The 13,412-nt window shown below is 54.3% G+C and overlaps 4 protein-coding genes across 4 annotated transcripts; 2 read left to right on the top strand and 2 right to left on the bottom strand.

Annotated features, from left to right (window-relative positions):
• Positions 1-359: 359 nt before the first annotated feature.
• CPAR01_13669 (protein phosphatase 2C) lies at positions 360-2,173 on the top strand (the record flags this gene model as incomplete). The annotated part of the gene is made up of 2 exons (XM_060497921.1): positions 360-1,619; positions 1,670-2,173. 2 exons carry the CDS (start codon positions 360-362, stop codon positions 2,171-2,173), a joined length of 1,764 nt encoding a protein of 587 aa, XP_060343389.1.
• A 3,251-nt stretch (positions 2,174-5,424) lies between these two features.
• Positions 5,425-8,687, top strand: CPAR01_13668 (uncharacterized protein; the record flags this gene model as incomplete). Its single annotated transcript, XM_060497920.1, has 3 exons — positions 5,425-6,404; positions 6,460-8,243; positions 8,311-8,687. The coding sequence occupies 3 exons, from the start codon at positions 5,425-5,427 to the stop codon at positions 8,685-8,687; spliced, it is 3,141 nt and encodes a 1,046-aa protein (XP_060343388.1).
• Positions 8,688-9,857: 1,170 nt separating this feature from the next.
• CPAR01_13667 (YEATS family protein) lies at positions 9,858-11,000 on the bottom strand (the record flags this gene model as incomplete). The annotated part of the gene is made up of 5 exons (XM_060497919.1): positions 9,858-9,881; positions 10,042-10,109; positions 10,197-10,625; positions 10,692-10,840; positions 10,909-11,000. The coding sequence occupies 5 exons, from the start codon at positions 10,998-11,000 to the stop codon at positions 9,858-9,860; spliced, it is 762 nt and encodes a 253-aa protein (XP_060343387.1).
• Positions 11,001-12,084: 1,084 nt separating this feature from the next.
• Positions 12,085-13,173, bottom strand: CPAR01_13666 (RanBP1 domain-containing protein; the record flags this gene model as incomplete). Its single annotated transcript, XM_060497918.1, has 5 exons — positions 12,085-12,194; positions 12,253-12,381; positions 12,432-12,693; positions 12,772-12,924; positions 13,120-13,173. 5 exons carry the CDS (start codon positions 13,171-13,173, stop codon positions 12,085-12,087), a joined length of 708 nt encoding a protein of 235 aa, XP_060343386.1.
• Positions 13,174-13,412: the final 239 nt, after the last annotated feature.

Genomic DNA, 13,412 nt, shown 5'->3' with positions numbered 1-13,412 from the left:
CTCTTCCTCTCTTGGCTCCTTTCGTCTTACCTATGCATCAATCCTCCTCAGCTCGGACCCGACCCTCTGCCTAGTCCCCGGTCGGCCTCGGACCATTCTGCCCCTCCATGGGCCCGACGACCGTTCTCTCCAACCTCTTCACCTAATACTGACGATACCTTTATCAGACATCCATCTTCGCGACAATCCTTCTCCGACGTCCAAAACGCATCCAACGAAGACAGCTTCACTGCCACCCCATCGAACTCGATTGACCCTGCGTGTGGACCGGTCTCTCTGACGTCTTTTCGAGGTTCTTTAAACTGGCAGGAAGCAAGCGTCGCAGCCTCTCCAACCAGGGGAGTGGTCTGCTGACTAGAATGTTCGGCGGCGGCTCTAACTCGGCTGCGTCCAAGGCGGAGAGCGACCCAAAAGAGGACCGCAAGTCGCCTTCGCCCGAATCCGACAAGGGCGCCTCAGCCTCCCTCAAGTCAAACGACCAGGCCGCCAGCGGCGACAAACGGAGCGGAAACAGCAGTCCCCCGGGACGGCAGCAAGATGGCGCTGCGGATAAGAAGCGCCGTGCCAGCGGTGTTCAAAGTAAGGCCGCGGGCCTGCTGGCTCATGCCAAGAACACCCTGAACTTTTCCCAGGTCGGCCGATCCAACTCGGATGTGAGCTCGCAGACCCCTCTCCAGAAGCTGGGTAAGCAGGATCCTGCTCTCGCTGTGCCTCAGGGCCAGCACAACAACTCAGCCGGCGACTCGATTCCCGGCCCGCGTTCCACTTTCCGCGTCGGTGTCTGGGAAGATAGGAACAAAAAGTGCCGCCGTACAATGGAGGACACCCATGCCTTCCTCTATAACTTTTTGCATACCCCAGCCCCTGCCATCGATGGTAAAAAGAGCGACTCTGTATCCGACGAGAAGGACGCCTCCTCGCAAGAGATGGTTGAAACGGACAATGGATACTTTGCTATCTTTGATGGTCACGCTGGCACCTTTGCTGCCGACTGGTGTGGCAAAAAACTTCATATCATATTGGAGGAAATAATCCGAAAGAATCCCAATGGCCCCATTCCCGAACTCCTCGATCAAACGTTTACTTCTGTTGACGCACAGTTGGAGAAGCTCCCTCTTAAGAATAGTGGATGCACAGCTGCCGTCGCCGTGCTGCGTTGGGAGGAACGGGTCCCGAGTGACCGCTCGGCAACCGGTTCTCAGGCTATTGCGCCAGCTACTGCGGCAGCCACGAAGGCTGCTAAGCTGACTTCAGAAGAGACCGCAGACGACAAGGCGGCATCAAGTGGTCCCGAGGCTACCCATGCCAAACTGAAGAGTGCAGCAAGCCGCCAGCGCGTTCTCTACACGGCTAACGTTGGCGATGCCCGTATTATACTCTGCCGCGGCGGTAAAGCGCTTCGTCTTTCGTATGACCACAAGGGCAGCGACGAGAATGAAGGAAAACGGATAGCGAACGCTGGCGGTTTGATACTCAACAACCGCGTTAATGGTGTTTTGGCCGTAACGAGAGCTCTGGGCGACACCTATATGAAGGATCTTGTCACTGGGCACCCGTATACCACCGAGACCGTCATTCAGCCCGAGAGTGACGAGTTTATGATTATTGCTTGCGATGGAGTAAGTCCTGTGCTACCCAAGCAGTGAAACATGGCTAATTTGTGTTCTAGCTTTGGGATGTCTGTTCCGATCAAGAGGCTGTCGACCTTGTTCGCAACATTGAGGACCCGGTTGAGGCATCGAAGCTTCTCGTTGATCATGCGCTGAACCGCTTCAGCACGGACAACCTGTCCTGCATGATTGTTCGTCTCGACAAGGAAGCTTTGTTAGAGAGCCAGAACGACAAGGAGAACGCCATTGGAATTGAGCGCCCTCCGCCCAATCCAGCCAAGGTCAGCGAGTCTGAAAAGATCATCCGGGAGACGAAGCAAAAGATTGCTGAGGGAGGTGCCCCGGCCATTGGCGTCTCGGCGAGCAACAGTGGACGTGGGCATGACCCCGCGTCAATTGATAATGGTGACTTCAAGCCGACGACGCTGGATGGGACCCTTGAAGAGGAGCCTGGACCGATTGATGATGGCGAATCCCCGGAAGTTGCCCCTGACACGACTCCGGCTATTCTCCCGGCCGAGGTCGAACAGACTGATGCCGCAGCACCCAAGAAGAGTTCTTAGAATTGGTTGAAAGGAGCATACTGAATCATGGAGTATCGTTGCAGTGGGATTTTGGGCGTTGGCTTCGGTATCCGTTGAAGAGCAATCATGACCGAAGCATGAGGTGTTACGTTACGGCAGCTGATACACAACCCGGCATTCCAAGATGTTCGATGGAAGAATCCACTATTGGCAAGTTGGTGTTAGAGCGGGGGTGCAAGTTGGCACAAGGCGATTGAGGCGGCCCATTGATGAAAAGGGGCACCTGTCGTAGGCTATATGTACACCTAGCTACCACATGGCTTTGACTCGCGATTCTCATTTTGTCTGCTGACTGTCTCTGAAACCTTTGGACTTGTACATGTGTATCCAAGTGGAAGGCCCGAACTCGTCAGATTACTCCTTAGGAGGGATCAATTCAACAAATACATCATTGTTCGAGAGTATGTACGTGAGCCACTCCCATCCAGGGCACCCAAACAAAGTTGGAAATACAGTCAAGGACATACACAGGCATACAACCACAACACGCCGAGTGCGGTCAAGGAAGCTGGAGCTCTGAGCCAAAGTTTTGAGGCGGGACGTTCATTTATTTTGTAGACTCCCCCGTCCTGGTCCTGACTCCTGAGTCAAGTAGCTTCTCCGCGCATCAGCTTTTTTCGAGCCTTGAGCTACCCCGCGTACAGATACGCTGTCCCCGCCGCCCACCTCAGAGCAATGGCCAATATGTGGACGGGGATGATAAGATAGAGGGACGGAATCCACGCTCTATTTAGGCACTTAGGGAAAGGTATTGTGAGTGGTACCTGCGTAGAGTTTCATTCTCCCGGAGTCTTTGGCCGAAAGAGGGGGTCCCTTTTTCGGTTTTCGTTGATTAGGGGTTCTTGGCAGCGAATCTCAATTGTATAGCATGGGCAGAAATTACGGGTTTACTACGGATAAGCAAGTGAAGAGGTACAAGGTGAGGAGGATTGAACGGCCACGTAGTGCGCGATCACGGGGGTTGGCGAACGGACGGAGATGACGGGCATGAACCACGGACTCGGTGGACAGGAAAGAGAGCTCGGATGTGTTGGACGAATGTAAGAGGCGAGTTGGGCATAACGTGACCTGGGTTTGCTGCGCCTCGAGGGGGGGAAACGTGACCACGAGGACGCGGGTGTGCTTTGTCGCGAGTGGTGGCGGTAGGCTGGGGGAGTTTTGGAGTTTGGAGTTGGCGGCGGCCTAAGGTAGCTTGAAGGCAAGGTAGGCTGACGAGGAGAGTACGGGAGGTTGACGGTCCATGTCCTGCAGTGAGGCATGACGAACTGCTTTGTTCGTGATGGCATGCCTACCTATTTGCACAGAATGTATGTAGGTATATGGTATTGACTCTTATGCGATTGGGTTGCAGGGATTTGCGGAGAAGAAGGATTATCGAGTAGGAAGCTGAGCCGGGTGGTAAGGCGATGGTTTTGTCGTTACTTCGCTACCGGTTGGTCCGAGTGAGTCCTCGAATGGGGAAGGACATTGGACATTGGAATTCCATCACATTAATGGTACCCCAGGTTCGGGTAGGTTCCCCAGACTTTTCTGCTTCGAGTCTCGACCCTCGGCGTGGGACGATGGGGTCACGGGATGCAACAAGTTGATTATTTTTCTCCTGCTTGCGTATGGATGGAATGGAAACGCGACACGCAACAGGAACCGCCGGCGTCCCCAGGTGATCTCACCTTGACATTGCAGTGCAGTGCGTAAGAAGTACACCGAAGGCACCGAGGATCCATGTTTTGCTGTTTTTTCGCCTGCGTCTCTGGCGCGGTGTACCGTTGTTGCGCCCGCTTTGGTGGTCCTTTTGGGTATCCTTCTTGGAGGACCTGGAGAGGGGACACCAGGCAAAATCGGGAAGGCAGGAACTGTTGCTTAACTTCTACAGTATAGGAGGTTTTGCCTTCTTTTTTTTCTCTTACCTAAAGTTTATGGCTAGTTTGGGTTTATTATGTACTCGATTCAAACGGCCAGAGGTCGAAGTCACGGTCGAGACAGCCCGTCTCGTGTTCGCTGTTCAATTGAGAGCAGATGAACGAATTGCCATGGGCGAATTAGAATCTCTATATTCTACTGCTAGATTTCCCACTTCTCATCCCTTCATCTCAATTCGATCTCGTGACATGCTAAACATTCTTCTGATGATGGTCTCCGCGGACCGTAGTGTGTCCCTTCCCTTGTTACACAATCTTTTTTTTCCTCTTTCCAACGCCATTTCCATCCCGTATTGCACTTGCACCCCAGGTAGCAATCGCGCCAATCATAGGTGGAACGCGAGACATACGCAACCCAGGGTACCTTGAGCCAATCCCCGTTGTCGATAAGGAAGAGAGGACGGGCTGTCCGTTCTTTCTTTCCTTCTTTGGAGATCTTTTTGACCAAGACTTGCCTGGGTTGCCTAGCACGCCTGGTCGGCCTTGTCTGACTGAAGCGGTTCGCCAACTTACAAGTCTGGGGAGAGCAACGGCTAACAAGTACCCAAGGTACCTATTCTATAACCTCCCTACCTCTCCTCTGGCAATCATTGGCACCCGTCAGAAGCCAGAGCCGAGTGCGAAGCAGAGCAAAACGCACGAGTACCCATACGCCCTGTGTCTGAGGATTGTCTCTGGAAAATCCAGACGAAGGAATCGCAGCTTGAACTCCAGTTTGGTGAGGGACGCAGGCGCAACGCCCTTGCCCAGCCAAGAGAGGTACTTACCTCACGTGCTGCGTAGAGACTTGGGTACGTATCTGCAGTTGGTCTGTTGCACCTGCCTAGCTGAAGTGCCTTAGGTACAGTGAGTGAGGTGTACAAAGGTACCTTACGCAGAAGAGCTCCTTCTCACCTTATCCACGTCCCCCAACCCCGCACCAGGTGGACACCAGAGGAAGGTAAGCTCCCTGCCCCAGCCCACCTCGAGGCAAGTGCCAGCCAACCCCAATAGCCCCAAATGCAACTTGCAAGCCGCAGCGTTGCAAAAAACGAAAAAAGATGCGAAGACAAAAAAGCACTGACCACCACCCCCAAAAGGACCGCCCAGCTGTCCCAAAGGTCCCAGAGGTCCCAGACTCCCAGCACCCAACGTGGACCGACAAAAACCACCCACGCCCCGCCCGTGGTGGCTGTAAACCCGTCTTTTTCCCCTCCATAAACCCGTTGCAAACCGACCTGACCGATTCTATCCATCAAAGAAACGTCGACCGAGTCGAGCCATCCATCACCCCACGATTGCAGCGAGACTGCCCCCCTTCGCCGGCCCATCATGGCCCAATACCACAACACGGCTGCATCCAACCTGAGCCCGACGACCTCCAGCAATCCCTCCACTGCTACCGCGACTGCAAACGCCGCCGCCGCCGCCGCCGCCGGCCAGGCTTCCACCCCCCAGCACAAACGTGTTTATCAAGCCTGCATCCCGTGCCGTCGGAGAAAGGTCCGTTGCGATCTGGGCAGCGTCGATAATCCCCACGATCCCCCCTGCGTACGATGCCGTCGCGAGAGCAAAGAATGTTATTTCAGCGCAACAAGGAGGAAGCGCAAGGCCGAGGAGGGCGAGGATCCCGAGCCCGAGGATGTCGATGACTACACAATCCGCAATGGCCGTAAGCGCGTTCACGTCAGCGGCAGCCCGCCCGTCGCCATCGACAAACGCCTCTACAGCGAGGTGCCCTTGACTCCAGGAGGCTCCATGGGCAGGGCCCAACCTCTGCGCCGCCCTACAGACGGTGGTACCCCGAGCACCACGAGCCAAGCCGACAGCCGTCAGCGGAGCGACTACGTCGTCGACGATGAGCCCAACGCCCAGCTCGAGAACCGCGAGGCTCAGGACCTCATGCGACCCGGTGTCTACGGACCCCACGATGCTTTGGATCTGCTGTACAAGGCGGCTACGGATAGGTCAGTCCAGCTCAGCCATACCCAAGACGCGGCTGCTTACCACCCCCCGGCTCACAGCCCTGTGACCAACAACCACAAGCGTCACGAAAGTGTCGCTTCCATACCCGCCATACCTCAGCAGCCCGTCATTGTCACGCCCGGTGCGACCATGAAGCCCGTGGGCAATGGCAACGGACGGCCCTCGGTTCCCGTCGCCCTTGAGCCGCAACCTATTGACCCGGCTCTGACGAGACGTGATCTCTCCGGTGAGCCCGGCTACCAGGACGCCATTAAAGCCTGGGGGAGATTTAGGTTTGTCAGAGCCGGCTGGTTTTCCGCACAAGAAGCCATTGACTACATTGACTAGTAAGCTTATCTGCAATTGACCAATTCTCAATGATCCTAGGCTAACATTTCCTAGCTACTACGAATACCTGTCACCACTTACACCAATTTCTCCACCGACCTTCCGCAATCCTGCGTCTCACATCACCTTGCTCACGGAAGAGCCCATCCTCACCATCACACTTCTCACCATTTCCTCGAGGTATCGCAAGATTCCCGGCACAGGTGGCCAATGTCGGTCCAACGCCATCCACGAGCAGCTTTGGACATATCTCCGGGGCATGATTGAGAGGTGCCTGTGGGGCCAAGAGGCATTCGGGGGTGGGGTCGCAGCTATGGCCGGTGCCTCGTCCATTCCCGATGATCAAACAAGCAGCACAGCGCCCTGGCGTGGAATGCGGAAAGGCAGCCTGCGAACTCTGGGGACCATTGAGTCACTCATGATCCTCACAGAGTGGCACCCGAGAGCCCTCCATTTCCCGCCAGCTGAAGCCATTGACGAGCTCATGCTTCCGTCATACGAAGGCAGTGATCTGATCAGCACAGACGAGCACGGCAATCAGCGACCGTCCGCTAATATCGGCGGTAAGCGCCTTGACAGCTGGCTCGAACCAGCCTGGAGAAGTGACAGAATGTGCTGGATGCTTCTCAGCACCGCCATGGGTCTCGCATACGAGCTTGGTGTGTTTGACGACATCGATGAGCTGCTGCGCGACGGTGCCATCTCCCGCCCCGAGTACGAGGAAGAGGTATACCGTCAACGGGCGTACCGCATCAAGCGTCTTCTGTTGATCTATCTGTCCCAGCTCGCCGGTCGTCTTGGTTGGACAAGCATGGTACCCGAGGCCTTGCGCAAGAGCGATCCGGCGGTAACCCGTCGCCGCCCAACATCCACAGAGGGTACAACACCTGGCACTAACCCGTCGTCCATGTCAAATGCCTTCAACTACATCCCGGACCTGGAGCTCGATGATCAAATAATACATTGCTGGGCTGGCATAAGCAACGCGATGCACATTGGCAACGAAAAGTTTTTCAAATCTCGCAAGCACACCACCGATATCATCCAGAGCGGGAAGTACACTGAGATGCTCAAAGACTTCCATCCGCTGCTCCAGGACTGGTGGAAGGAATTTGAGCGCTTCAGGTTACCACCTTATATCAGACATATTCTGACCATCGAGTACGAGTATGTACGCATCTATGTCAACTCACTTTCTCTGCAAGCTGTCGTTGAACGGTGTACCAATAACGCTGGTCACACGGCGCATGCGGGACACGGCACTCATGGCAACCATAACGCCGGGAGCGCGGCACAACTGTCTCCCCAGACGCAAAACTACTTTGGTAAGCTGCCTCTGGGACAGCTGGGTGGCTTCGGCGCCAGTGATCAGGAGTACATCAAAGAGGTCATCAGCGGCTGCCGCAACTTGCTTCGGACGGTTGTGGAAGGTCTCTTGCCGGGCGATTATCTCAAGCATGCCCCCGTGCGGACATACTTTCGCATCATCAGCGGTGCCATGTTCCTGCTCAAGACTTTTGCTCTTGGTGCCCCACGATCAGACGTCAAGCTCAGCATTGACCTGATGGACGAGACTGTCAAGGCACTCCGCAATTGCATCGTTGACGACGTTCACCTGGGAATTCGATTTGCAGATCTTCTCGACTCCCTGACAAGCCGGCTCCGTAACCGTTTCATTCAGGCTCCTGCTTTAGGACTCGGGTCTGCGGATGGAAGGAGCCCGGATCCCCACGGGATTACCAACGGCACCGCAGCCAACGGCCAAGCAATCGGCGGTCCCGATGGCCAATCATGGGCGAACCACGCCTCAAAGTTACGTGACGGGCTCAACGCGCATGGTAAGCTTCACCTCCCCTTGGTCATCCACCACCTACCGTAATACCAGAAACTAACAGTAAGAATCAGACGACCCCGCCAACATTTCTGCTACACCCTTCGACCTCAGCACTGGTACCTTTCCCTATCCCTCAGGCTCGGCCTCAGTCCTGGGCCCGTCCACGCCGGCACCAGCGCCTGAGAACGGCGGAGCCACAAACACAACCAACAACGCACCGTCATCTACAACAGGAGGCATGGAAGGCCTCTTTGACTCAACTGACTGGAACAACCCAGGCAACGAGATGTGGTACTTGCCGCCTGGGCCGGCATTTTTCCAAAATATGGACAACACGGCTGTCGCCATGACGGCCGAGGGCGTCAACGTCGGCGGTCTCGATCTCCTCGAGTACATGGCCATGGATACTGGCTTTCCCGTTCTCGATGGGCCTTCATCCTTTCCCTGAACCAGGCAGGAGCAAAGCGCAGTGAAGGGGGATTCAACAAAAAGTACACTTTCAAAACCAAAGGGTGGGGATCTAAAGGAGACAAGAAAAGATAAAAGGGCATCCGCAAGGTGTGACTGTCATTTATACACAAAATTGGGAGCAATGGGGCGCGGGGAAACTGCAAAATGAGGAAAACGGGCGACAATACTGCCTCGAAAGAAAGATAATGGACTGGCTGGCCAATGTAGCGATTTTGTTCTTGATTTTCTCATTTCTTACCAATTACACACGACCCGGGCAAAGTGGCCAAGGTCACGCGGTTACGCAAGCAACGCCCATGAAATTTGAAGGCAAAGGCTGTTCTCCATTGCATTGCACCTGGATCACCTTTTTTTATCGAAATCGGCACGGCTTATGAGAATATGGTTTCAGATATACCCTTTTTTGTTCTTTTTCGATACTTTGCCATCTTCAAGTCGGATGCTCATTGAGCAAAAGATAGTCTCCGATTCATAGTGCGGGCGTAGTAGTTATACCAAAAATATCAAAGATGCGAATCATACAAACCTCTAGTCAGACATTGCGGCTCGGGATGTACACAGCCTCTTCTCGCATACCCACGTCACGTCGACATGGTAAAAAAGCACGGTGAACAATATGATTACAACGAGGAGACTCAGAGCCGGTGTAACCTCGCAACGAAAGCCTCTAGTCTCTCTCTCTTCCCGTCTAGCCACTCCCGTCCAGTGTCGTTTCGTAGCTTCATTCCTGCCCAACACCCACTCTACGATTCCCCCCCCCCCCCAGAGACGCACAACCTCCCATCACATGAACGCAGTATGTCCCATTTCCCTTCCCCGCGAGTGCTTTTTATTCAGGTAGCATACACAAAATAAGACACAATACGCACAAGCACACAATACCACAGAAAGACGACGGGCAGACCAGAAAACGAAAATCCGTAACTAAAGCCAAGGAAAAGCAGGAAGCCGGTAACGCCTAGCCAGATGCCATTGGTAAAGCGAAGCAGAAATCCTTGAGCACACCCCATGCCCCGCGCCGCCCCTCACAAGAGAGTCCCTCATGTCGATTCGTCTGCCCGACTCGTGCTCGATTCGGTCGCGGGGAAAGCTGGCGTCGGGAGTGGTGCAGAGATAGGTGATCTTCCGCGAGCGGTAGGTAGGTAACCTAACTGACAAGGCCCTTCTTGCTCTTTTGTGAGGTCAGCGGCCGGTCATATATATCCAGCCCAGCCCACTTCCGAAGCCCATGCAGTCCCATAGATATTGCGCGCAAAGGCCAGTGCTTGTGGTTCAAAGATATTCAAGCCAAGGGCCTGCGGAACCTAAACCCGAACGTATTTTTGACTCACCAAGTAGTCCCACAGGAGCTTGGTCATCTGATCCGACATCGTATACAGATCAATGGAAAACTCTCCCGCTAGAAAAAGCTGTTAGCTAAAGCGCAACTCGGTGTTTGTAATTACCAATGTCGATCCCATGCATCCCCAACACAAGGAAAACTGACCGGCCAAGAGATCGACACCAGGGGAAGCAGGCGCAAGCTCACCATCGACATCACTCTTGATGTATGTCTCCGCTGTCTTGTTATCGTTGATGATCTGAATGACGCGGAGCAGGTCATCCTCATCCAGCTTCTCAAGCGCCTGGGCAATCTTTTCATAGTCGTACTTCTGGGCACCCTTCTTACCAGCGCCACCCTTCTTCTTGAGGCGGTCATCGTCTGATGGCAAGGGGCCGGTTTCGCGCAAAATTAGCTGCAGGGCCTGCGAGGGGTTCTTGAAGGAAACGGTATGCTCGGCCTCGTAGCGGTTCTTAGCGAAGTTGAGGTCGTGGCTGAGGGACTGCTTCGACTTTTCGGTAATGTAGCAATCGATCGTCATATCGAATTCACCCCATCCCTCGTTTTCACAACGGAAAGGAGGCTTGTTGAAGGCTAGAAGTGCCTGCGATCAGCGATCTGCAACAGGCAAGGTTGCAATCATAGGCAGAGTATACGAACTTTGGGTCGGGTTCTCAAAGGAAGGATGGAGGTTGTAGACGACCTTGAGGAAGCAGTCGGCCGGGTGCTCCTCACCATCCTCGCCGATGATGTAGACGTTGATCGACCATTTCCGCATGGGGAAATCCTCGACGGGGGACGGCTTGTCGCTAGAGATGAGGAGATAAAGATTAGGCGCTGGCGCTATCGTAGAAGGGGTGTTTACAAGTGAACTTACATGACATTCTGCTCGGTTACGAGCCTTACTTTCCTCTTGATCTCAAAGTTAGCATTGGAACGACGGGCCGTGGTGTTTCGGGAAGGGGCCATGGTGGTGGTAACGTTGATGGACTACGGTGTAGCTGGGTCCCCGTTGAAGTTGGGGAGGAGGAAAGTGAAAAAAGGGTATGGTATGCCAAGATCAGATCGATTGGGTGAAGAATACGCAGTATTCATCCTCCAGGCTGCCTAGGAAGCAATCATGCTGGGCTAGCCGACAGCGCAAACTGTCAACGAGCATGGCGTTTGAATAGGGCGAGCTGGTGATGGTGATGTCGCAAATCGACGCGACGAAGCGCGCTGGGAGGAGCGGAAGGATTGATCGCAGTATCTTACCTCGACAATCATGATGAGCTGCTGTATCAACGCAGGATAGGGGTCAAGCAGGGTGTCGGATTCGGAGAAGGGGGAGGTCTGGATGTGCACTGAGCAAGTGTGTGAAGTTCACCAGTTGGGATTTGGAGGTTTGGGACTGGAAGGCTGAGGGTGACGCTCGGGCCATGCAGACACCCAGGGTGTGGCTGGAAAGCTTACCGCGTGCAAGCGTGTTGCGTGTTGCGGGGAAGGAAGCAAGGACTTTAATTGAATGGTTGTCCCTCCTGCCCCTATACATGCCTTTTGCTTGCTCGACGTAACAATGTGGCAGACAAAGCCTTAAGGAGGGCTTTCTTATCAGCAGAACGTCGTCTGTTAGGTTGGCCACCGCGATAGCGCTCATCAAATTTATACACGCATTTTTGCAACAAATTCACAGAAAGACAGGTCGGCTTTCAAGTGAGGGGGTATGATTCATCTGCGCGTCTATCTCTCCTATTGGAACATCTGATCAATATAGAAGGGAGTTTATTCTTGTTGATTTGTGCTGTGTAGAGTGTCTTGCTCCTAAGCCTTGATGCTATCCATCCGCGTATCAATGCTCAAAACAAACACCACTCGGTGCAAGTCTTTCTTGCACTCTTCAGCTTCTCCTCACCGAAGTGATCCAGCCTGCCTCGAATCGGGGGGTGTAAAAACAAGTTTGACAATGGTGCTAGTTTCGGTGTTGTTGCAGGGGGGTCGGGCCGTTTCGTTGACAGCCCGGCGTGCTGGGCCTTCCATCTTCGTCTTCTCACGGAATCAGGAGGTTGTGGTAAATCTAAGACTCTTCGACAGCGGGGGCGGCGGGGGCCTCGCCCTCAGCGGCCTTGAAAAGCTCCTCGTTGTCCTTCTGGGCCTTCAGGAAAGAGTCCTTGAAGAGGTTTGCGTCTGTATCCTCGTTAGCCCACTGCCATGCGACTATTTTCAATACCGGCCATGGACTTACTTTCAGAGTTGGCGAAGCGGATGGCCAGGGTAACGGCCTCAGCCTCACCCTCGCTAACATCGGCGGCGGCGTTCCACACCCAGCTGCGGTCGGAACCGACGTTGGGGGACAGCTTCATCTCAGGAACGACTAGTCATTGTTAGAATATTGGTGATGAAATGAAGTCTGACGCAACGTACTGTAGTGGTTGGCGCAGACCTTGAGGGTCTTGTCACGGCGCATGACGAGACGGGTCTTGCCGTTCTCCTTGTGCTTGAGCAAGCGGACATCACCAGTGCCGCGCTCCTTCCACTCAGTGGTCTCCTTGACGAACTTGAAAAGCTTGGCGCGCATCTTGAAAAGCTGCTCCTCGGCCTCCTCGTTGGTGGCGACGTCGACCTTCTCCGTCAGCTTGATGACGGGCTCGAAGTGGACATCTTCGGACTCGGGGGCTTCATCCTCCTGGAATTTCCAACGTTAGCACAAGATCGAACACGCAACTTACCCCTGCATCGAAACAGAGCGTGCGATATGACGTACCTCGCCGTCCTTCTTTGCGGCATCGCGCTGGGCCTTTGCGCTGCCCGAGTTGTCACCGCGGTCCTCGTCCTCCTTCTTCTCCTTCTTGGCACCACCTCCGAACATAGAGAAAACGGAAGAGGAGGTCACAGGCTTCTCAGCCTCGCCGGTAGTCTGTGGACGATACTGTCAGCCATCCGAACGTGGCAATATGGAGAATTGGATTGCGATGCGAGCGAGCAGAGAGTGCGCATGCCTCCCGCCCGTCATGGAGAACCCGTGAGATGCGGTGAGCTTTAAATTATCTTCGTATGAGAACATAACGAGGGCGGGGGAGCGAGTGCGCGTGCGACAAAGGGGTGATCGTACCTCGACGGGCTTGGTCTCCTCGACCTTGGGCTCGGTAGCTTCGGCAGAAGACATATTGATGAGTTTTGCGAAGTAGTGGTTTTGGGGTGAAGTACGACGATGTTTAGATCTGCGGGTGGGAACGAGGAGAAAAAACGTTAGCTCGTGGACTTTGCATTACGACCAAATCTGCCCCTCATCGAGCGGACGGGCGCGAAGACATGCTCGTCATCAAGGCCGACAGGAAGCGGACTGCGGGGAGAAAGACTCAGGAGAATGAGACTTACCAGGGCTAGCAGTGGTATGTTCTGCAG

The sequence above is a fragment of the Colletotrichum paranaense genome, assembly GCF_030867605.1.
Source record: "Colletotrichum paranaense strain IMI 384185 chromosome Unknown Scaffold_13.1, whole genome shotgun sequence".
In the NCBI taxonomy this organism is placed as follows: domain Eukaryota; kingdom Fungi; phylum Ascomycota; class Sordariomycetes; order Glomerellales; family Glomerellaceae; genus Colletotrichum; species Colletotrichum paranaense.
The sequence above is the reverse complement of the archived record's forward strand: the minus strand, read 5'-3'. Positions and strand labels throughout refer to the sequence as shown.